A 23,005-nucleotide genomic window follows, 5' to 3' on the forward strand; every position below is an offset into this window, starting at 1 on the left:
CACAGCCCAGAGCACTGTCCCCTGCCCGGCCACTGGCACGGCCCTCATGGCCACGCGGGGCTCGTCGGCACAGCGGGAGCGGCTGGGGGGGGGACCCGTGGATGGGGAGGCCCGTGATGCTCCTCAGCTGCCCGAGCGAGCTGGGATGAGGGGAGGCGAGACGGCCGCGGTGCTGAGCGTGCCCAGAGCTCCTGGCGTCTTGGTGCTTACCGTCCACATGGGCTTCACCATTAAAAAATGAACCGGGCGCACTTCGTAAATAGCCATTACCCTCCTTTCTCAGGAAAATCAAAATTGCTTTCAAAACGATATAAATGCGCTAACCCCTAAGTGTGGGGGGCTGCTCAGCCGCTGCCCGAGGGCTCCGGCTTGGCGGGGGGGTCAATCCTGGCTCACCTTGCCGAGGAGTGTCTCAGGCTGAGTCACAGCCGGGCGCTGGCAGGATGCAGATGCAGCGGATCCGCTGTCATTAACGCTCATCAGCGCTGAGCGGTGCCGAGGGTGAGTTAGTCAAAGGCATCCGGGGGGAAAGGTGCCCACCCCGTTCCTGAGTCACTCCGAAGCGCCCGCGGGGAGACGGGGAGCGAGCAGGGCTGCGCGCTCGCTCGGGGGTTTCTCCACGCGCCCGTGACGCTGGAGGAACCGAGGAGGGCTCCTGCCTGCCCGCTGCCCTGCTCCCCCGTCCGTAAGGGCTGCAACCGCGCTACAACACCTAAAAGTCACTTCGATTTCTGACCTGACACTTGGAAGCGGGTTCCTTGAAGCTGGTGTTTGGCTGCATTTTGGGTTCGTGCTGGGTGTGGGGAGGGTGGTCTCACGTCCCTTCCTGAGGGTTCATGGGTGGGTTTGCTTTGACTGACACCTCAGGCTCAGCACCAGAAGTTTTCTGTAGCTTTCCTCCGGGGTGAGGCACCCCGGGGACGCGTCCGTGGCCGCCCGCTCTGTGCAGTCCCACCGCCGGGGCTGTAATGAGCTGCGGCTCGCTCGGGGGGACGGCAGCAGCGGGCATCTCGAGAGACGTCTTTGATTAAGAAGACACCTGCTGTGATAAAGAATGACAGTGCCAAGGTGACAACTGGTGTCTTCTCCCTCGGCGTGTGCGTGCTGACAGCTCTGCGGCGGCTCCGGGGAGGGCAGGCCCACAGCCCAGAGCTGTTACACAACCCCGGCGTAAAACACGGGCCCGTGGGCCAGCCCTGGGGACTCGGGGATGCTTCCCGAAATTTTCTTTTTTCACGTTTGTCTTTTAACCGTCTACTTGCAGCAGGTATTTAACAGCGTCTTCAAAACAAAAAGTTGAGGCCGGGGTACGCTTTGCGCTTTAAGCTGTCCCGTGTCCTTTGGGGTGATTTCTCGAGACAGAGGGACATCGAGTTCCGAGGGTCGGGGGGGGCCGGAGCGCGCTGCGTGGCGAGCAGCCCACCTCTGCCCGGCCACGGCCTGCGCGGGTGAAGCTGCCGAGCGATGCCTTCGCTTGCCTGGCCCGGCGCCCCGAGATGGGGAGGGCTGCAGAGCAGGCGGCACAAGCGCAGCTCTGCTCGCTCTGTGCTCGCCGCAAAACCCCGAGGACAGCGTGGGAACTCTGCGCTGGGGTTAGCTCCCGCTCCGCAGCCGGAGGCGAGCCAGCTGCCTTTGGCAGGACCAGGACCCCCGGGCAGGCTCCCTGAGCAGCCCTGCCTCCGGGCCAGCGCCGGCAAGGGGGCCAGATTGTAACTGAGTTGCTCTTACGGCAACTTGGTGTTTTGCAGTCGTTTGCAGTCGCTGGCGATCGGGCTCCCGGGGGCGGGTTCCCCGTCCTCGCCGCGCTCCGTGGCAGCAGCCTCGGCCCGGGCTGAGCCGCCATCCCTTACCCACCGCCTCGGTGCCAGGGGTTCACAGGGATGTTAAAAGTGCTGCAGCCCCTTCCTCTGCCCACCTTTCCCTGCTGCTTTGGCCAAGCTCTGGCTGCTGCCCCTCCTGCACCGGGGCTGCCCGAAGGAGAAGGGATGGAAAAGTCTCCTCACACCAGGATTTTGCTGTCTTTTGAAACGTCTGGCAGGACACTGGGCTTTGCTCGTCTCCCTAACCCTTGCAAAAATCACTTGCACACCGGGTGAGTGACTTCATTTGACAGGCTTGAAAATATCAGGGTTTTTCATAGTCGTCGTGGGGAGAGGCAGGAGAAATGATTGTGTGGCTGCTGGGCGGCTGATACTGCGTGATGATTTTCCCAGATATTGCCTGTCTCTTATCTCCTGACACCACAATCTATAGACAAACCTGGCGCTGTCGGGCTGCAGAGGACGGCTGAGCTGTTCCCACGTCAGGTTATTAGGAGCTGTGTTGTTTTATCATCAAACAGAGTCATAAGGGGACGATAAGGCAGGCGGGGAGGGCAGAGGGCAGGCGCGGGAGCAGGAGCAGCCCCTCGCTGCCGCCCCACCGCCCTCGCTGGGGGCTTTGGGTGTTTGTATTGAAGGAGGAGAATTTGGCCACCCCGGGGTGGGTGCAGGGTGAGGAGGGGGATGTGTGACCCCCCCCGGCTTTTCTGGTGGCCACTGGAGCCCGGTGGGGGGGGTGTTGGCATTGGCAGTACACCCAGTGGTGGAAGGCAGGGACAAAAAGCAGCATTTGAGGGTGACATTTGTGTTTGTACCTCTTGAATGCTCGCGTTTCCAATTTCACTGGTGATGTGGTAATTGCCCCCTAGTTAGACCTTTACTCTCAGTTCGTGCCTGGAATCACAAGGGGAGGGGAAAGCAATCCCCAAATTGGCCACCAACAAGCAACTACCCTTTTAAAGTATTCCTGATTTTAGCTTCTTAAAATCAGTGTTGGCTTGTGCTGCTGGCACCTTCGTCGAGCCGCTCATGTCCGGCAGAACTGCCCCCGGTCCCAGGGACGGCACCTCTGCCCCCCCGAGAGTCTGGGCTCCCTCCTGACAAGGGAGCAGAACCCCCTCGGGGCAGCCTGGCTGGATGTTAGAATCCAACTGACAATTATTTTCTGCAGCTGTCAGAGCGCTTTGATGCCTCAGCACCGTCGACGGCATCACACGACGTCATCGCATGAGCAATTGCGAGGGGCTGCCAGAGTCAGCGGCGTCCGTCCCCCGGGGCTGCCTCGGGCCCAGCCCGACCCCGGGGCTGCGTGTCCGGCCGGGAAGGGTCACTGTCCCTTCGCGAGACAGCCTGCGATCTCACACCGCCCTTCCCCGCCGCCCTGAGCCCGCAGCAGCTCGGGCTTTGCCTCGCCAGCCGCCTCTGCCAGGCTGCCCGGCATCGCTGCCAAATCCTCCATTTGCCGCCGCAGCCGGGCTCAGCGGAGCAAACCCTGCCAGGGCGCAGCAGCTGCACCGCGCGGCTCGGCCGCCCAGCCGTGGCCGGGCTGCCGCAGAGCCGGTGGGGAAACGGGACCCCGTGAGGCAGCGGGGCAGCGTGTGTCCCCCTGGGATGGGGACCTGCCACCCCCCGACACAGGTGCCTGGGGGCCTCCCGCAGCCCCCAGGCTCCGTCTCTCCGTGCCAGGAGAAGCTCTTGTCATTCCTCAGCATGCTTCAGCCAAGGATGAAAGCGTTTTCTACGTATTAGTCTTTGGCCTCCCCTCCAACGTGAAGAGCTGGAGGACAAGAGTGATTCTGCCTTTCAGAGGAAGTGGGAAAGCTGCAGTGGGGTGCGAGACCTCTTAGCCGGGGGGAGAAGCAGGAACCGAGTCTTCTGCCACCGGAGCGTGCTCCGGCGAGGGCGCAGGGACAGCGGTGAGGGCAGGGGCAGGCAGCGTGAATGTTTTAAAGAATTCTAAATACCAATAATAGTTTCAGATAACATCTACCCCGCATATTACCCCAACCTGCCCCGATTCCCACTGCTGCTGTGTGAAGCACGAGAGCTGCTGCCTCCCACCAGCAGTTCGAAAAGCCCGTCCCCGCTGCCGGCCACCAGCCCGTCCCCTCGGGGCAGAGGCTCCTCCTGGCTGAGCTCCGTGCATCCCCCTAGACGTGTGCCGTATGGCGTTCCCGCCTGGCCTAGCTCGCTGGCGGCTGAAGTGAGAGACAGACGTGTCAGCGCCTCCGCCCCTGAGCCGCGCTCCCGCCGCGCAGCCCGTCTGCAGGCAGCGAGGCTCGGCCCCGGCGGCGAGCGGCGCAGTGCGGGGCGCTACGGGGGGCGCGGGGCGGCTGCGGCGGGTGCCCCTCGCTGCCCCTTCAGACACGCGGCGGCCGCGGCTGGCGCAGGCGCTCGAGCTGGTGTCACCGTCGCCGTCGACCGGCCGCGGCGCACGTGGGACCGCGGGAGCGGAGGGCGGGTGTCGCGCCCGTGCTGCTCACCGGAGGAGCTCGGAAGCAGCCCTGTGGCTTAAGCAAGGGCTGTTCAGGGTATGCAAGGTCAGTCACTCGTTAGAAATTATTTTCATTGTTAATTTGGACAGACCTCCCCCCACCCAGGATGAGGAAATGTCTTCCAGAAAATAGGAGAAGCAGAATGTCCCGTTGGCACCCAGGAGGTTTGTTCCTCAGGGTCTGGGTTTCGTTGTAATTAGCCGCGCTCGCGGCGCAGGCTCTGTCACCTCCCGCGCAGAGCCTGTTCCCAGGCTGAGACACCCCAGGCTCTGCGCGCCTCCAGCTGAGCACCCAAAATGTGCAGACGCTTGTGAGCTGCATCTCTCCAGTCCCCCGCTACCCATCTGTAAATGGGGGATAACGTCACCTGCCCCAGCTCAGCGCAGGAGCCGGAGGAGCCTCTGAGACGCTCCCGGAGCGAAGCAGCTCCCTCCCGGCCACGGGTGAGGTGAAGGGGCCGGGGGCAGGTAACGCCACAGCTCCGGCACAAAGCGCCGTGCCCTGAGGGGAGCGGGCGAGGAGCGATAACACGGCAAATCCTGGTAACCCAACATAGGCAGGGGCCACCCCCAGCCACCCCGTCCCCACAGCCCTGCCCTCAGGGCCGCGTTTCATCATCTCCTTGCGCCAGACCTGCAGGTGCAGCGTGGGGAGCGAGGCAGGTGTGTGCCATGAGCGTTAGCTGGGCTGCAGCTGGGGCAGACCCGTTAAAAGGGCACCCATGGGGCACCCCTCTCCCTGCAGGGATGTGTGCTGTGGGCTGAGTCGTGCTGAGGGCAAAGCAACAGACCCTGGGCTGGAACTGGGGGATGAACCCACAGGGAAGCCCCAGGTAAGCAGCGGGGGGGCAGGGCTGGGGGGCGGCGGCAGCGCGGGCGGCCTGAGCCATGCAGGTGTAGCAGCGTGTACTGGAGGTTTCCCCAGTGCGTGGGGGAATCTCCTGTCTCCAGCAGGAATAACCCTGCGGGGCACAGCCCTGCTGCCCTTGAAGGCAAAACATCACTTGACCTCACCAGCGACAGGATGGGCTGTTCTGTGCGGTTTAACACAAAATGGGAGGAGATGGAAAGTGCTGGCACAAGCTGCGAGGCGACCTGCTTGCCCAGCCACTGCAGGGTCTTGCACGTTTTATTTCTCTCCCCCTTCAAATCTCTGTTTGGTTTCTGCTGCCTCCTGGAAGGGTGGAGCCGTGAGGGGGCTGGGGTGCTTTCAAAGCCCCCGAGTTATTCTAGCAGAGCATTTTATGCTTTGAGTCAGATTTGGGAAGCTGGGGAAAGGTGAGGCCGATTGTGTGAGCAGCTTGGGCACCCCCAGGGCAGTTTGCCCAGGTCTGACCCATGTGAAAGCGGGTTGGTAGCCAGGAGCGTGGTCCTGTCCCCTGCCCAGGAGGGAAGGGAGAGCTTCAGAGGAGCTGCACACGCTGCTGGTGGGCAGGAGAGCGTTTGGAGGGCCCAGGGAAGCTGGTTGCAACGTGTTGGGGTCTCTCGGTGCTGTGAAGTCTCAGAGTGATGGGCAGGACGCAGCATCCTCCTGTAGCTGCCCTTACCCCGGGCAGGGAGCGTGGGCAGCCTCGAGGGGTTTCCAATGGCAGAGCCAGTGCCGTGCGGTGGAAATTGCTCCGAATTTCTGGCAGGCTTACCGGGGCATAGGTAGGCATCTTATTTCTTGGAGCGTTAAGGCAGCGTTGGCATCACTCACTTGTTCATCAGCAAAATCCTCTCCTAATGCTCCGTCTAAAGGATAGTCCCTTCTTGTTCTCCAAAAAAAGCCAAGAGTGAAACTATGGTGCTACTCTTGAATATCGCTTTTCCCCATCTGGGGCGTTGGAACCGGCTTCCCGGGGCTCTCTTCCCCTCCCGCAGATGGTGAGGAGGCGGCTCTGCCTCCAGCAGGCAGCGAGCTAAATCCGTCGGTGCTGGATGCTCTCCGGTACCTGCGGCAGCGAGCGGGGCTGCGCCCGACCCTGACCCTGGGCTGCGCTGAGCGGGGCAGCGCTGGTGCCGGCTGGGCTGGGGGGAAGCGAGGAGCCTCCCGCACCAGCAAACATGCAGCGTGGTGCCTGCTGGATTCCCTGAATTAAGTAAGCTTTGACGGATTGAGTTCCTTTTAGCGCATCCGCTGAAAACTTCAAATATTTATATCATTAGGGAGATGTGACAGAAGTGTATATATATACAAAAAAAAGGCAGGTGCTTGGGTGGCAGTCACGTATTTGAAGTTCAAATACTTACCTTCAAATCAAAAGCTACAAAAGAGGAAGAAAAAAATAAATTTAATATCACTTTTGCAAGGAAAACAACCTGCTGAGTCTCCTCCCAGGCTAAATGTGCTTTAAAGATTGACTGTGCAGCTGTAAAAACTATTGATGAACTGTAAACATGAAAAGATCGCCCTGCGCGTGGCCTGTCAAAAGCATTAGGTTGGAAATGCTCTGTGCTGCGCTCCAGCGTGACTCACCGAGTCCTCAGCAAATGTGTTTATTTGTAAAGATCCTTATTTCAGAAATAGTGACCTTTTTAATGCCTCGTGCAGCAAGCTCGGAAATTTGAAATTGCCTTTTAGCAACTCGCGAGTCTTGCTGGAGCTCTGACAGTCCTTTCCATGGTGATTTACATATTTTTAGCCTTGATATTCTGCACTGTGGGGCTCCTTTGGAAAATGATTTGCTTTTCGCAGCCCTCGATGCAATTGGGCATCTGCGGCGCCGGGCTGAGATCAGGCAGGGCAGAGGACACGGAGGGATTCGCTCGCTCGCCTGCCGCGCTCTTCACAACCCGCCTCGCCTCTTTGAACCCTCCCTGGCTTTATTAACATCCTCCTTCAAAAACGGACCGTGCTATTAGTCACAACTTTGAGCAGCTGCTTCACCTTGAAGTAGGGAATAAAACGTCGAAGCTGTCGATCCCGGCTGCTGCGTGTCAAAGCAGCGGGTCAGCGCTTTTGGCCATCGTGGTTATTGTCACCCGCCTGCCCCAGCTCGGGGCTCCCACGCTCTGCGCCAAAGCAGATTTGGTGACCAGCCACCTCGTCGCTCCGTCCCCTCGCTCCGAGTGCCCGCTTGCGCCATCGGATGCCAGCCCGGAGCGGGGCGAGGCGAGCGGCGGCGCTGGGCCGGAGCGTGCCGGAGGACGGGAGCTGCGGGCAGCCGCGCCGCTGCTGCCCTGCCGCAGAGCATCCCCGTCCTCGGGAACTTCCCGGCGAGGCGTTGAGCATCGCTGTTAATTGCTCAGTCGGCTCCTCCAGCGCGTCTCTTTAAGCTCTGGGATGTGAATATGCTGAATATGAAATGTCACAGTTGTAATAACAGTTATTTAACATTTCTCGGTCCTGTGACTAACGCTTCTGCCATTTGTGTTTGGTGACGGGCGATAGCATTGCTCCTTTCTGTTGTTGTTCATCCTAATGCATTGGGGAAAGATGTTTTGATGTTTTTTTTACTGTTTGTTTGTGTCCTTTATCAGCGCTCTACAATTTCTAGTTGCTGATTTATATTCAGAGTTATGAATATCTCCTTTCTTCTTTTTGTTGGGCATGTCTTTATTTTTATAGCTGTTTACATATTAGCCAGGAAGTTTTTTAACTGATGCAAACTCCTATCACAGTTCTGAGTTTTGGGGCAAAACACTCTTAAATCACTCTCTATTCACAGTCATGCTTTTAAGCTTAAATCCATTCTCCTAACTGATTTGGCTTATAATTGTTTTCTGCTCTGTGAATTGACCTTTCAGAGCGCCAGGAATATGTGCTAGTGCCTTGGACTTGCCTCTGTTTGCCCATAAGAAGCGTAATCAAGTCATGATTGCTTGGACTTGAGCAGCAACTAGTTTTTAATTTTGTGATCCATTCCCCTTCAGCTGTCAACACAGAGTCTAAAATAGCACTCCCCTGTGCTAGATGCCACGCTTCAGAGCTATGAAATTGTCATTTATAGGTTTTTAGAAATTCAGAGGACATTTTAATACTGGTGAAGTGAAACCTCCAGCTTCCCATCATAATGCAGCTTTCTCTCCTACTTATTATAAATAGGTGCTTAAGCAGCCTCTGGTACAGTCTGGCCTCTGGCACAGCTCGGGGTTTGAAGCAGACACCACAGCACCCTGTATCTATAGATTGTCTTTCTCTGAATTACTGGCAACTTGTTTAACTGGAGGATCCCAGGTTTTTACCCTCTTGACCCTTGTTTTTCCCACCTGGTCGCTTCTGGGCAGGTTTTATCATTGATTTTCAGCGTTCTGGCCGTATGGATCTCGGCAGGGCCCAGAAACGCCACATGGGTCAAACTCACCCCAACAAACGAGTGAGCCTGGATCCTTCATCCTCCCCCCGCGCGCGGCCGGGATGCGCAGGCAGCCGAGGGGCTGCCCTTTGCTTTCCCGGTGGGTTTTGTTCTCACCGATTTGATGCTGTGCTGGAGGAGGGCTTGGTTGTTCCCTGGTTCCTCCCTCCTCTTTTTCCTGCTGGTTTAATGCCTCAGTGTTGCTGCCGGGGGGGGGGGGCTGTCACTGCGGGAGCCTTTTTGCACGAGTCCCTGCCGATGGTTTGCTGGCACAAGGCTCGGCGCTGGCTGGAGACGAGCGTGTTCCTGGGAAACTTCAGTTACTCCGCGCAGGCTGCAGAGGCAGCACCCTGAGATGTGACACAGAAATGGAAGCGGTAGAGGCTGTGAATGATGCTTTTCGGAGGCGCTGATCGGCAGCCTGGCAAGGGACACGAGTCTTGGTTTAGTCCTGCGTCCCACGTCCGTGAGGTTATTCAGTGGCCAGAGCAGGCTGATGGGCTGCGATGGCTGCAAACACGATGGAGCTGGGCCAGAGGGACGCCAGCAGTGAAGACCAAAAAAACATTATAGTGGAAGAGCAAAGGAGAGGAGAAAAGCATCATTCGATGCGTGGCAGTTGCATCCAAGTCAGAGAAGCAGAAAAGGGCATGAATTTTGACAAGTTAAATGAAGAGCCATTATAAGGGAGGCAGGAATGATCATGAAGGACAACTTGCTGAAGGCATAAAAAGCAATAATAAAAATCTTTACTCGCAAACACGTCCCCGGCTGCCTTAGGGTGGGTGTCTGGCAGGCGGGGCACAGACCCGCTTTCCCCGTGTCCTGTTAGAAAAAGGCTCCGTGATCCAGGAATGTCCCGGGGCTGAGCTGGCTGCCCCTGTTAGCGACAGCCAAAGACGAGGCTGGGAGGCAAACCCTTCCCAGAAGCTCGTCAGCTAACCCAAGTGAATCTAAAATGTTCATTAAACGAGAGCGGGATCCTGCCCTGCCTGTGTCTGTGCAGAGGGAGGTCTGGGTGCCTCGGGGATGCTCAGCTGGGGCCAGGGCTCCTGCTCCTGCCCCATCTCTTCCCATCAACGTCTCCGAACAGGCAAACGAACAGAAAATTATTATTTTTTAATTGCTAGAATTGTATTAATGTAAACAGATAAATTCAATCAGTGAAGCTCATTAATTTCTAGCACATGGCTTATTTACGCTCATTCTGGCTGCTCCAGCACTCATTTTGTTATCATAGGGATGTCAATTACCTTTTAAAATAAAAATCAATGTTTATTCACTGTTAAAGATAAAACATGAAAGAGTTTACTTAGACGTGCTGAGGAGGGCTCTGGTCCCCAGCCCGACCCCAGGATGTGGCGTTGGCAGACAGGGGCCGTCGGGGACAGCCGTGCAGTGGCCTTCCCGCAGGGATGGGGCCACCCTGGGCCCCCGCCGCAGCCCCTGGGCCTTCCCAGCCCATCCCGTTTGGGAACGCCCGGGTTTGCCGCAGGGCGTTCCCCTGCCATGAGCTCCACCAATGTGGAAGGATGGAGGGAGGAAGGAAGGAAACCCAAGGGAGCGTGGGGGGAGACCCTGGAAGGCAGCTCCAGTGCGTTACCTGATTACTTTTATAATGAAAAAAAACAAAGCTAAACCCTTGGAGCAGAGAGCTAGAAATTACCCATCATTTTCAAACTTTTTTTCCTCCTCTATTATTCAGAATTGTTTTGCTTTTCTGAACTGCCTTGTGTAGGTTGCAACAACCCCACAGATTCCAGAATGGGAGATGATGAGTCACTGTCAAAATGTAGATTTTTTTTTTTCCTTTTAGCAATGCTGAGGGAGTCAAGTCTCTGCGACACACGCTGATCACCGGCACCTCGCAGGCTAAAACTGGCAGAAGCTCCCAGTCCAGCCCTGGGTGCGAGTGCTGGGGCCGTGCCTGCGGCCGCCCGCCGTGTCCCCCGCGGGGATGCCCGTCGCAGGCAGCGCGGGGCCGGGTGCTGCCCCCTGAACCCCCTGAGCTGCGGGGACGCGCGGGGGGGCTCAGCTCTTGCGCTGCTGTGCGTGTGTTCAAACATGTGTTTGCGGTGGGCTCAGCGTCCAGCCGGCACCGCAGAGCCCACCTCTGCCGCCTCCTCGCTCTCGCGCTCGTTTCATTTGACTTGGGTTTTTTCCACTGTTTTTTTTTTCTACAACAGGAAAAAAATCCTTCAGAAAAGGCATATCTGTGTAGGTGACTCTGCTCAGACACAAACCACCACCGCAGAGAGGGGGAGAGAGTGTGAAGTAGAGATGGAGCCAGATTACGGCAGTACCCAGTGGGAAGCTGGCGTGGGGCTGCCGGGGCGCTGGGGATGTGCTGGGGGAGAACTTGGTCCTGAGGAGCAGGATTCATCCCGCTGGCAGGCAGTGGGGAGCCCGACATCCCCCCCAACAAGGGGAGAGCTGCTGGCTACAGGGGGTAACACGGAGCAGGGGCCTTCTTAAACCAACACACCAGTTTTGCTGTGATTTACCTGCTCTCCAGCGGTGTTTAAGCAAATGTGTGTAAAGCAGGGCCAGGCCCTGGGCTAGGAGGGTCACCAAACTCACCTGGTGACTCCCCGAGGATTCCCGGGCTCTGGGAGGAGGGCAGACCCCTTCCCACGGCAGCAGCGTCCTCGGCTGGAGCAGCTCCCAGCTGTGCTGCTCCGAGCCGTGGGGCTGGGGGGGCCGTAGCCGTCCCGACACGTTTCTAGGCTGTTTGTGCCGCCAGGGAAGCGGGCTCTGTCGAAGACTTGGTGATGTGGGAGGCGAGCAAGGTGCTGGGGGGTGGCTGGGACCCCTGGCCCTTGCCAGGGGCACAGGACGGAGCTGTGGCTCGGTGCCTGCACTCCCGTGCCGGCTGAGCCGAGCCCTGCGCGGTGGCCATGGGCCTCTGGCGGGCGGTCGGGTCTAACACGGACCCGAAACCCCGGAGCTTTGTGATCTCACACCAGGGACCTTGTGCAAAGAGCCTCGGGATCCCTCGCGCAGCGTGAAGCTGGGGAAGGGAAAGAGTAAAGATGAATTTCTTTCCATCTCTCCAAGCATCTGGGAGGTGGGTGGGAGGTAAAAAAAGATGAGCCCTGAAGTTTTAATTCCTTGGAGATATTTAGGTATCTTGCTCTTGTTACTCAAGGGAGTGCAGAGCCCGAGCGTGTCTGAGGATGTGCCGCAGGCTCGTACCCCGGCCCTTGCCAGCCAAGCTTGGACCTCGGATTCTCTGATGAATATTAATTTTCAGAGAACTTAAACCATAATGACCTGACCACTTCTTCCAGATGGATTTGGAGTGACGAGGTTTCTTGAGGAAGGCCATTACTGTAAACCACAGCGGGGGGTAACACCGGAATTCATCCGGAGGGGCGGGGAGCTGAGCCTGGGATGTGACCTTGCCCCAGGACTTCTGGCTGAGCCAGCCAACACGAGGGGAGAGAGGAATTCTGTTCTCATTTAAGAAGAGTGTTAGCTCATCTTCCCAAGCCTGAGCCTTAGTTTGCACACCGAGCAGGAACCACCAGAATAGTCCCTGGAAAACTGTTCCACTGGATGAAAAGTAATGAGATTTTAAAACCATAACTAGAGCTCTTTAGTCTTCTGGCTCTCTGGGTTAGGATCGATATTCCTAGCTGTATTTCCACCATCACGAGACTCGTGCTTCCCTCACAACCCCCTCCCTGCTCCCCCCATCCCTCCCTGGGGAAAAGGGCTTTCAGAGGAAAAAGACCTGAGATCAAATCAATTAATTGCCTTTGCATTCTCCAGTAAATGCAGGGCTGAGAGTACGCACGTCGAAACACGAATGAACTAAAGCAGCAGCGACAAAACCCTGCTGCAAGGAAGCGTTCCCCTGTGCGAGGCAGCCCTGGTCCCGGGGAGAAGGGGTGGCTCGGAGGAGGAAGGCGTTAGCCCCGTTACTTAACGTGCGGCTCGGGATGCTCCGATGGGGTGGGGGTGAGAGGGATCGAAGCATCACGCAGAGCGCGGGAGGAAAACCAGCCGGGCGGGAGGGGAGGGGAGGGGATGCCTGTACAAAGCTGGCGCATGCAGAATGCGCTCTAGGAGTTCAGCCCTTCCAAATTAAATCTGGTATTACTTAAAAGGCAGGGCTGGCCGCAGCCAGCCGGGAGCCACCGGGCAGGGACACGCTGCACGGCCCGCGGTCCCGGTGCCACGAACGGTGCTTACGAACGGTGCTTACATGTGGAAAACACCCGGGAAGATTTGCCGAGGGGAGAGGGCTTCCCCACAGTGCCTGGGGATGCTCAGGATTGACTGGGGACCGTCTGGTTGAGACGAGCCTGGCGCGGAGCGCGGATGGGTGCTGCTCTGCTGCTGGCCGAGAGCTCGTGGCAGCTGCGGAGGACGAGGCGAGGTGGCACCTGACCGGGGCAGAGCTGGGGCAGCTCACACAGCGTTGGGAGCTGCTGGGTGCTCAGCTGCACATGGAGGTTTTAACCCAGCGTGGGAGGGAGCGCGGTGCCGCGCGGGGAGCGCTGGGGGGACACGCGTGGCCCGGCGCCGCCACCAGCACCTCGTCGGTGTGGGGAGGGCAGGGCTGGCCCCGGCGCTCCCGCTGCTCCCTCGGCCTCACCCGGGTGCTGGCACCCGTTGGCGTTGCCGCTCCGTTGGCTGCCTGGTTCCGCTCCCAAGTGCCAGCCCTCGAGGGCTGTTCCTCTCCTCCCCGGAGCGCTCTGGCACTGGCTGTGGGAGAGCACCGGGGTGGTGGCAGGTTGTTCAGCCATGGATGCTGCTCCGGGGAAGAGGAGAGCAGGACGGGGGGGGGGCATGTAACGTGGCAAAGGATTATCTTGCGGGCTTTGCAGCTGGCGCTTCTCCAGCCGCTTCGCACCGCAGTTTCTGTGGCTCCTTGCCCGAGCCTGTCCCTGCCTGCTGGTGCAGCCGGGGGACCCCAGGGCCTGAGCTTGCCGATGTGCCCCGTGTGTTCTCGAGCAGGACCCTGCTGACGGAGGGGACGAGGTCTGGTCCCTTGCTACAGGAAAAGGCGAAGGGAGAAGCTGCCCCGTGCTGGGGAGGGCGAGGGGAGGCTCCTCCACGCAGCCCCCGCCGCGAGCAGAGCTGCCTGCTGCTGCATCGGGCTCCAGGCAGGGAAGTGCAGAAATAAGCTAAGTTGGCTAATCAGGATTCGCACTAATAGGGAGAGAAAATTACCCAGCTCTACCACAGAGACAGCTGAGCGGGGAATGAATAACCGCAGCAGCACGCTGCCTTGGCTGGCGCTCTCCTGGCCGGCAGATGAATTAAACCCGGGGCGGGGTGACTCACGCTCGCAGCGCGGAGTTGCGGCGCAGCCACCGGCTGGGGAATGGCCCGCCGCGGGCCGGATGGGCTGCAGCTCCCGGCACCAAAGGGAGCGGTGACTGGGGGGGGAGGCAGCAGCCCCCCGGCCAGCCCGTCCGTGCAGCTGGGCGCTGGCGAGGCGATAGCCTGTGCCCGGTCGGGGCAGCGTCCCGGTGAGTCCCGCGCTGGCCCCGTGGATTTCTGCCGCTGCCGGCCTCGAGCCCCGAAACCCGGGACATCTCCTGCCTGAGCTCGCTGCCGCGGCCTCCGTTCTGGCAGGGGGTGAGGGACAGGCGGGGGCAGCGGGCGATCCGGCATCGCTCTGCCTCGAGCCTCTGCTCAGAAAATGTGGGCAGAGGGAGGCGGCTCCAGAGTTTGAGGACTTGGACAAGGCCCGCGTCCTTTACGCCGGTGGTGTAACGCTGCCTGCAGCAGGGCCCCGCTGTAAGCCGGGAGAGGGAAGCCCAGAGTCGCATCTGCCATCGCGGGGGGGACAGGGGCTGGGCGCGCGGGGAGCTGGTGGCCGAGGATGAGCCCCCAGCCAGGGCCAGGAGCAGCCACCCCATCCTTCCTTCCCCAGAGCCCCCCCCGGGGCAGGGCTCCGTCTCCAGGGAGCGTTTTGGGGGTCGGGGGGGCTCTTGGGGATTTAAGCCTTGTTGTGGTATTTGTTTGGAGGCTGGCAAGTTGTGTGTCAGGTGACTCAGCGGTTGCCATGGCGACGAGCATCAGTTAATGAACAGAGGGAGTAAAGGAGCCAAAATAAATGTCGGAGCGTGAAATAGATGCAGTGAAGCCGGGCAGGCAGCGGGGCTGCTCCCCCCTGCCAGTGCAGCAGGGGGCCGGTGGTGCTGCCCCGCCTGTCCCCCCCCCCCGGCCAGGACCCCCTTTGCCTTGCGGGGAGCAGATTTTGCTGATCCGCCCGTGAGGTGCAGGGCGCAGGGCTGGCAACGCGGAGCACAGCGAGCCCCCGGCTCTGCCGCCCCTAAAACGTGCCACCCCCGGCCCAGGTGCCCCGCGCCTGCTGCGGTGTTGGAGCCGTCCACGGACAGCAGCGATGCTGCCGTGTGTCCCCCCCTGGGCTGTCCCCCTCCTGTCACTCGACCACGGGCAGCAGGAGGGAGTTGGTGTTGGATCCTGCAGCAGCAACCCTGAGCGAAGGCTCTGCCCCTGCCCTGAGAAAGTCACTTGAATTTTTTTTTTTATTATTCATCCCTTTTTTTTTTTTTTCATCCCATTCTTTGTTGCAAAGGAGGTGTTTGGGCAGGACAGGCAGGGCCGAGGGAAGGGGAGAAGTTGCAGACCCCGGTGGGGCAGAGCAGATGCAGAGCAGGGAGGCTGGAGGGAGGGATGGGGGGCTGAGCCCCACACCCCAGCCCTGCCAGCCAGCGGGGCAGGGGGGCGTTTGCATCCCCTGCGCTTGCGGATGCCTCCTGCTCCCAGGCTGGCCCTCGTCCCTCGCGGTCACAGCTTTACCTCAGACATGTGCACCAGGACAAAGCCCCCGGGCGTCCTGGCTCGTCCAGCTGCTGCTCGGGGCAGGGAGATGCTTGGCCCTGGGTTTCGGTGGGGGCTCAGCAGCACAAGGAGCCTCTGAGAATTTCAAAGAGATCGAGCCGGAGGAAATTAGCATTCTCATTTGCACGCTGTGCTGATGGGCTGACTCAGTCTCTAAACTCCTTTCCCACATGGCACCAAGGGAAAGTTTCCTCCTCACTAATCAGATGATGAACAGTGGCCCCGCGACCCTACCCGGGAGGTTGCTGCGGAGGGAGATGTTCCCGCGCTGTCGCGGTGTCCCCAGAGGAGCTCTGGCCGGTCCCCGCGTGTCCCTCGCTGCCACAGCAGCGTCGCAGCTGTTAAAGGTGGCAGAGGGCAGCTCTGCGCCCCCAGAGCGGGTCGGGGCTCCGGGGCTCTGAGCCAGAGCGAGGACCGAGGCGTCGGGAGAGCAGAAACCTCGGCGCTGCCCTGGGGCTGACACCCCCCCGCCCTGGGTGACACTGGAGACGTGTCCGGGGGCACCTGGCACGTCCAGGCACACACCGGCTCTGCGCGTCCTTCTGGGTGTCTCGGGGTGTTTTGAGGGGCTGCGGGCTGGCACGGCCCCGCTCCGGCAGCATGTGCCCCGTGGCTGGAGAGCAAAGGGACAAATGTGGGGGGCGGCTCTGGGGTGCGTGGGGCAGAGTGTGCTGGCAGGTACGGGGAGAAGGTCAGAGGAGGTGGATGGAAACCCGAAAGGGGAGAGGAGGAGGAGGAGGAGGATGGGGGCTGTGCTGTGCAGCTGCTGTCCTCGCCGTGCCCGCTGCCTCCCCAGCCCCGTTCGTGGCACCCGTGTTCAGCCTCCCCTTCTCCCACAGTTCCCAAAGCAACGGGAGCAGGCGGTTCCCCCTCGGATGCCGTGTCTCCCGCTTGGATGACAGTTTGCCACCTCCAGAACTTCATCTCCAGGTTTTAATTGATGCCTGTCACGATGCTCAGCTCCCCCGAGCCGGGGCGCAGACTGATGCCGTGCCGCCACGTGGGGTGACTCCTCTTGCCTCGAGCCCTGTCCCCTGGCAGCGCGTCCTTTCCAGCCCCCCCGGGAGAGGGGACAGAGCCAGCGTGGCCTGACCGCCGGTGTCGTGAGGGGGCTGTGGGAATTGCCCTGCCCCTGCCGCTCCAGAGGAGTCACGCGCCGTGCCTCAGTTTCCCCATTGATAACACCAAGGAGAGTGTTCGTCGGTGCCGCGGAGGAAGTGTCGTGCGTAGCCTCGCCTTGGCGTGCTGCTCGCACCGGGGGAGGCGGCTCCGGGAGTCCCACAGGCAGAAGCGGCTCCGTGGGGCCGGCGCCGTGTTCCCGTCCGGCCCCGCAGGATGAGCCGAGCTCGGCGCCGGCCCCAGCAGCCGTTGAGCCCCGCGCTCGGGGTCTTGGCTGCCGTGAGGAGCGGGCTCGCAGCGTCCGCAGGAGGTGATGGGCTGCATCAGTCACAGCAAATCCATAAGCGCAACTGGGCATAGCCAGGATTTTTTAAAAATTTTTTATTTAAAGCCTTTAATTCCAATCTGTGTGTCCATCACGGGGGATCCACGAGCAGCTGGGGGCTCCCGGCGGGACGGTGCCATGGGGTGGGTGACGCTGCTGCCTGTGCCACCCTCGGCTGCCATGGCCTCGGGTGCTCTGCCACGGGTGTGCACACGTGTGTGTGTGTGCTGTAGGCGACACACGGCAGCAGGTTGGAAATGGGGTACGGATGGGTCGTCTGGTGACTCTCTGCCGCCTCTGCCCCAGGCGGGAAAGGATAAACAGACTAGGAACTTTCTGGAGTCATTTAAATGAACTCACCTGCGCCTCCAAAAAAGCCACATCTCAGAGGTTAAGCTGCGGTCCGGGTGTTACTTCAACAAATGTTCTGAGGATCCTGGTCTGCGGGGCAGCCCGTGCCCCTGCGGGCATACTGCGTGTCAGCAGTACGTCAAAGCTCTCACACAGCCAAGGGGCCGGTGCAGACTGGGAGGACTGGGCTGGTCACTTGGTGCTGTGGAGCCCTGGGGCGGGGGCTCTGCCGAAGCAGCATCCCTGACCCCGGTGCCGTGTTTTTCCCCTGCAGCAGGAACGGGATGTGGGAGGGCATGACCCCGACATCCCAGAGGGAGCCCTGGGCTGCGGCCGTGCAGCGGTTCCCCTCCTGCATCCAAATGCGACGTTGCTCAGAGCTAAAGGCCGGGAGGTTTATTGACAGCCGCGTCGGTTCTCTGTCAGAACCGATGAGGGGTTTGCCTGGGTGGGTGCTGGGAGCCCGCGAGCGCCTGCCCTGCTTCACCTCCCCGTCACTGGAGAGAGCAGGGGCCGGGAGAGCTTTACCGTGTCCATGCGGGGAGAGGGGGGCTCAGCAGAGGCAGTGCCCCGCTGAGCGCCCGGCAGGTCCCCGCAGCACCGCCACGGAGGAGCAGGGCAGCTCGGGCATCTCCTCCCAGCGCAGCGGCCACGCGAGGGAGAAACGTGTGGCCTCGCCGGGGGACCGGCAGCTCGGAGGGTGCGGGAGCGGGGACCAGCCTGTCCCCGGGGCAGTGTCCGAGGTGTCTGACAGCACCCAGCAGCCCTCCCGCCAGCGCAGGGGGGTCTGAAGGCTTCCTGGTTTGTGTCTCCCCAGGAACTTTCCGAGGAGTGTGCAAGAAAATCGACCACTTCCCCGAGGATGCGGATTACGAGCAAGACACGGCAGAGTATCTCCTCCGTGAGTCTCCTTTCCCGTGGCGTGGCGGGACCTGTGCACACTCCCCGGGGACCCCCTCCCCGACCCCCAGCACCTGGGGCTTCACCCAGCTGTTGGCGGGAGGCTGGTGGGTCGCAGCCCCCTGGGGTCCCTGCGTGGCAGCGGTGACCCTCGGGGTTACCTGAGCGTGTGGCCGCGTCGCGCCGCAGCAGCGTGTTAACGCCTTCGTGGCACGTTTGTCTGGCACCCGCTGTCCCCACGGCCGGTCCCACCAGCTCGAGCTTGCTGGGCTGCCAGCACCCGGCACCGCGGGGGGGTCTCCCCGTTCCCCCGAGTCCCTGCAGCCAGGCTGGGTTTGCCGGTGCTCGCTGGGAGAACGCGACGAGCATCTGCCGTGCGCTCTGCCAGCAGCAGCCCGGTGGAGATGGGGAAAACGGGGCTGGCGGCTCCCCTGGGGAACGCGGGGGCCGGCTGAGCCTCGGGGCAGGGCCCGGAGGGTTCTCCCTGATGACCTGGCGCTGGGCTGAGGCTGAGCCCGCAGAGAAGACGCGCTGTCCCCGGAGCGCTTTGCAGACACGGCGCCGGGACACCGAGGCGCGTGACACAACTGACGCACGTGCTGGCGTGCGAAGCGCCACGGCCCCGCGCCGCCGGGCTGCGAGGCCTCCATGGCAAGAGGGGCGTGAGGACACCCAAACCTCCACGCAGGCAGCAGGGGCATGTGGCGGCCTCGGAGGCATTGGCCTCGCCAGGGCTGGGAGGAAGCCCCCGGGGGCACAGTGACCCCCAGCCCCCCGGTGCAGCTGCTGCTCGTCCACATGTTGCTCTGAACCCCCCGTTTTCTAATCCCGCAGGGAGCCATCAGCTCTGCAAACCCGTCGAAGAGGGGAATGTGTGTAATGGAATCAGTTTGCAATTTTAGTAGATTAGCGCTTAAGTTCTTCTCCCACCCCCTCCCACATTTTAAAATAAAAAGTCTATTTTAAAGCCCCCAGAATGGCATTTTAATGGGGCTTCTCTGTATTTCTGTGCTTTTAATAAAGGCCCTAAGAGAGGGATGGGAGCCCAAACCAAGGCACAGTGTATTTTCAGTGCAGCAGGTAGCGATTTGCTGCATTAATTGCTCTTTAGTGTCATTTTGGAATCTGGACTCCTGACAGGCCCTGGCGAAAAGGCCCTTCCCTGTGTCGCGCTCGGTCGGCGGCTCCTGAGCGCGCGGAGACAGGCGCTGCCCGAGCCTGGGATGGAGCCCAGCCCCGGGCTCACGGCATCACGTGGGCCTTTTGTTCGCTTTGATAATGTCTCTCCCCTACACCAAAAAACAACTTTTTGTTGAACTTCAGGTGCGGTCGTTTGTAAATTCTTGACCCTCGAAGCAGCTGTGATAGCGGGGGACCCAGGGGCAGGTTCTGGAGCCCTGTGGCTGCCAGCGCTGCTCCTTGCCAGCCCGCTGAGAGCTGGGGGGGTTCTGCAACCCCAGGAGCCACATCCATAGCCCAAACCCCTGGTGATGCGTTTGGTAATGGGAAGGTGAATCGCTAGAGCTGGCTGTGACAAGACTGGAAGGGAGAGCCCAGGAGGGAAAAGAGAAATAATTCAGGGTTTAAACTGCTTTTGTGATGGGAGGCCTGAGTCACAGGGCTCGCAGGGCTGATGCTGGGCCCCTGAGCAGCTCGGGGATGAGCAGAGGATGTGCAGGGGGGACGGGTGCTGGGTGCCCCCCAACCCTCGTGGCACTGCAACGCTTCCCGGGCGCTGCGGGAGCGGTGCCGGGGGCCGACCCTGCCCCGCTCCCTGTCCCACAGGCGCGGTGAGAGCTTCCAGCATCTTCCCCATCCTCAGCGTGGGTCTGCTGTTCTTCGGGGGCCTCTGCGTGGCGGCCAGCGAGTTCTACAAGAGCAAACACAACGTCATCCTCAGCGCCGGCATCTTCTTCGTCTCTGCAGGTAGGAGCTGCCCGGCGGGCTCTGGAGCGGGGCGGCTCTCGTGGCGGGGATGTGAGGGAGGGCACGGGGGAGCTGGAGGATTCCGGGGTTTGTGAGTTGTCCCGACCCAGTGAAAAATCCTCGTGGCAGGGAAAAAAAAACCCAAAACAGTAGAGGTTTCTGGCAAGCGGTCACCGTGCTAGACAGCACTTTAAGCATCCGCCCTGCCCTGCCCCGCGTGGACTCCGTGCGGGTGCTGCAGCCCGGGAGGGTTCCCAGAGCGCAGCCACCCCACTGGGGTCACCCGGCCCCCGGGCAGGTGTTGGGGGGCTCTGCCCTCCGTCAGCGCCAGGCAGCGGGTGCAGGGCCTGGCGAGGGCAGGCACCGTGCTGGCAGCAAGCAGAGGGGCTGCCACAGTCCTGCAAGGAAAATCACTCTCTCAAGAGGCCGTTCCTGCTGGATTACTCATTTCTCTGTGCACTGTTCCCCAACGCTTCCACTGATTATCGCATGACAATGTCTTTGTCTCAAGGAACTGCTCTATTTTGTGTTTTTTCTTCTCCCCACAAAGAGACAAATTACTCTCCCTCCTTCGGCTGGCAGGAGCTGCTGATGCAGATGAGAAAACAACAAAAAGAACATAATCGATTCATTAAGTAAATCCAGGAATACATCAGCCAGCCCCCAGCCTTGCGGCACCGCTGCCCCGATCCCAAATAATGCCTCCGGGCTCCACCAGAAATGAAAAGAGACGGAGCTCTCCCCGCTTCCCTGCGCCCCCAGGGCCGCGGCGAGCTGGGGTTCGTGCCGGAGGGATCCCCTCTGTGCCCCACGGGTTGGCTCTGCTCTGGCCACAGCCCCAGTGCCCGGCACCGACCGGGCTCCTGGGGTCCATTGCTCGGCGAGCAGCTCTGCAAAGCAGAAGAAAAAACCCCCACTATTTTATCTTTTCTAGATAAATTTATCTTTTCTAGATAAAATAGGGGTTGTTCCTCCTGCCCCTGCAAAATATGTGAATATACACATATACTGGGCGTATGTGACTATCGGTATGGATACTGGGGACAGCAGCAGTGGTCTGTGAGGGGGTTTGGTCCTGGGGTGCTGGCAGAGGGGTTGGTACCCCACGGGGTCTGTGGCCCCTGGAACCCTCCCCACCTGCCAGGCACCCCTGGGGGGGCAGGGGCTCCTCCAGCCCATGTCCCTCCGCTGCTGGGAGGGGATTGGGGTCCCCCATCCCTGTCCTGCTGCTCAAGTGAGTGTCTCTCCCTCTCCTCCTCCCCTGAAGGTCTCAGCAACATCATTGGGATCATAGTCTACATCTCGGCCAACGCGGGGGATCCGGGGCAGAGCGACTCCAAGAAGAGCTACTCCTACGGCTGGTCCTTCTACTTCGGAGCCCTGTCCTTCATCATCGCCGAGATGGTGGGGGTGATCGCCGTGCACATGTACATCGAGAAGCACCGCCAGATCCGCGCCAAGTCCCACTCCGAGCTGCTGAAGAAGTCGGCCTTCACCCGCCTCCCCCCCTACAGGTACCGCTTCCGCCGGCGGTCCAGCTCCCGCTCCACCGAGCCCCGGTCCCGGGACATGTCACCCGTCAGCAAGGGGTTCAGCACCATCCCCTCCACCGACATCTCCATGTTCACCCTCTCCAGGGATCCCTCCAAGGTCACCATGGGGACGCTGCTCAACTCGGAGCGGGACCACGGTTTTTTACAGGTCCACAACTCCATCCCCAAAGAGTTCAAGGAGTCTTTGCACAACAACCCGGCCAACAGACGAACCACGCCGGTCTGAGGCGGGCAAGGGCGTCTTGTCAGGCTGCATGACATCATCCTCGTGACGGTGTAACCCGTGAAATCCCGTTTTTAAGGACAAACCCAGATGGCTCCCCGTGCCCCTACCCGCGGGGCTGGTTTTTCACTCCCGAAATGCCACTGGCCAGGCCAGGCCGCTGCGCCCACGGTGGGACCAGGACCCCCACGGCCCGCCCTCCCCGGCGGGGAGGGGACGGGGGCTGCGCTGTCACCCTGGCCATGCTGCCCCTGTGGACTGAGCGGGGCTTCCAACACCACCCGGGACAGTGGCTTCCCGAGGTCTCCATCGTTAATGTTGATCATAATCGCAGTGTTATCTTAGCTGTATGTCCCATGGAAATGCTGGCGATAGCCCTGTCTGTGAGAATCCTTAATCTGGTAGTTACATTTAAGCGAAATTGCCTGGAAGTCCGGAGTTTGAAGCACTGAGTCGGTGCCGTAGCGAGTGCTCGTGTTACGAAACCCCTTTCCCTGTCGTGGTGGATGGAGTGCTCGGGCTGGGTTTCTCTATGGCGTTTCGTGCATGCATTAAATAGCTTGGAATTCAATTTTGTCATGTCGGGTTGGAAGAAACATCCTTTTGCAATTTTCTGTGGTCTTGAAAGGGCTTCTTTCTTTCCTTCTTTCTTTCCTTTTTTTCTTCCTTTGGTGCATTCAGGCCATGAAAGGACTCAGGAGCAGAATTCCTCCAATGACTGGTAGCAATTAGCCAGCGTTTAATTAACCTCTAATGTTGCAAGAAAATGAATTAATTCCCTAAAATTAATACACACACAGAGTCACAAATTACTGTCTGGGCACAACCAAGGAGGCAACGCTTGAGCTGGTAGTACTGCAGGAGAAGCTGGGCTGATGGCTGGGCCGCCGGCCGCGGGCTGCGTGCGGATGGTGTATGATTCTCTAATGGCTGGGAGATCCATGAGAAAAATAACAATAAAATCGTCCAGTTTGGCAAGCAAGTTACTTGGCTGAATGGGTCGCGCTGACCCTGATGCGGGCAGCTGGAAAACCGGGCGCTGAGTCCCACGGGTGGTTCCTGGGAGCCTCGGCCTCTCCCGTGGCTGCGGGGGTCTGGGGGAGCAGCCCCCACTCTTGCCCTTTGTGGTGCTGCTCTGGTTCGTGGCGGGGGGCCTTGGCCGGGCAGCGGGGGGGCTCAAGGGGTGCTGCGG

At 60.2% G+C, this 23,005-nt stretch overlaps 1 protein-coding gene across 1 annotated transcript in view; it reads left to right on the forward strand.

Annotated features, from left to right (window-relative positions):
- CACNG3 (calcium voltage-gated channel auxiliary subunit gamma 3) overlaps window positions 1-22,787 on the forward strand; it is a 30,097-nt gene extending 7,310 nt beyond the window's left edge. Inside the window, exons 2-4 of the mRNA XM_074919216.1 lie at window positions 18,029-18,112; window positions 19,897-20,037; window positions 21,305-22,787. Of these exons, the coding sequence (XP_074775317.1) occupies window positions 18,029-18,112; window positions 19,897-20,037; window positions 21,305-21,816 (737 nt within the window). The 3' untranslated portion in view covers window positions 21,817-22,787. The remainder of the gene's footprint in view (window positions 1-18,028; window positions 18,113-19,896; window positions 20,038-21,304) is intronic.
- The last annotated feature ends 218 nt before the right edge of the window (window positions 22,788-23,005 follow it).

This window comes from Athene noctua, chromosome 15 (assembly GCF_965140245.1).
Source record: "Athene noctua chromosome 15, bAthNoc1.hap1.1, whole genome shotgun sequence".
In the NCBI taxonomy this organism is placed as follows: Eukaryota; Metazoa; Chordata; class Aves; order Strigiformes; family Strigidae; genus Athene; species Athene noctua.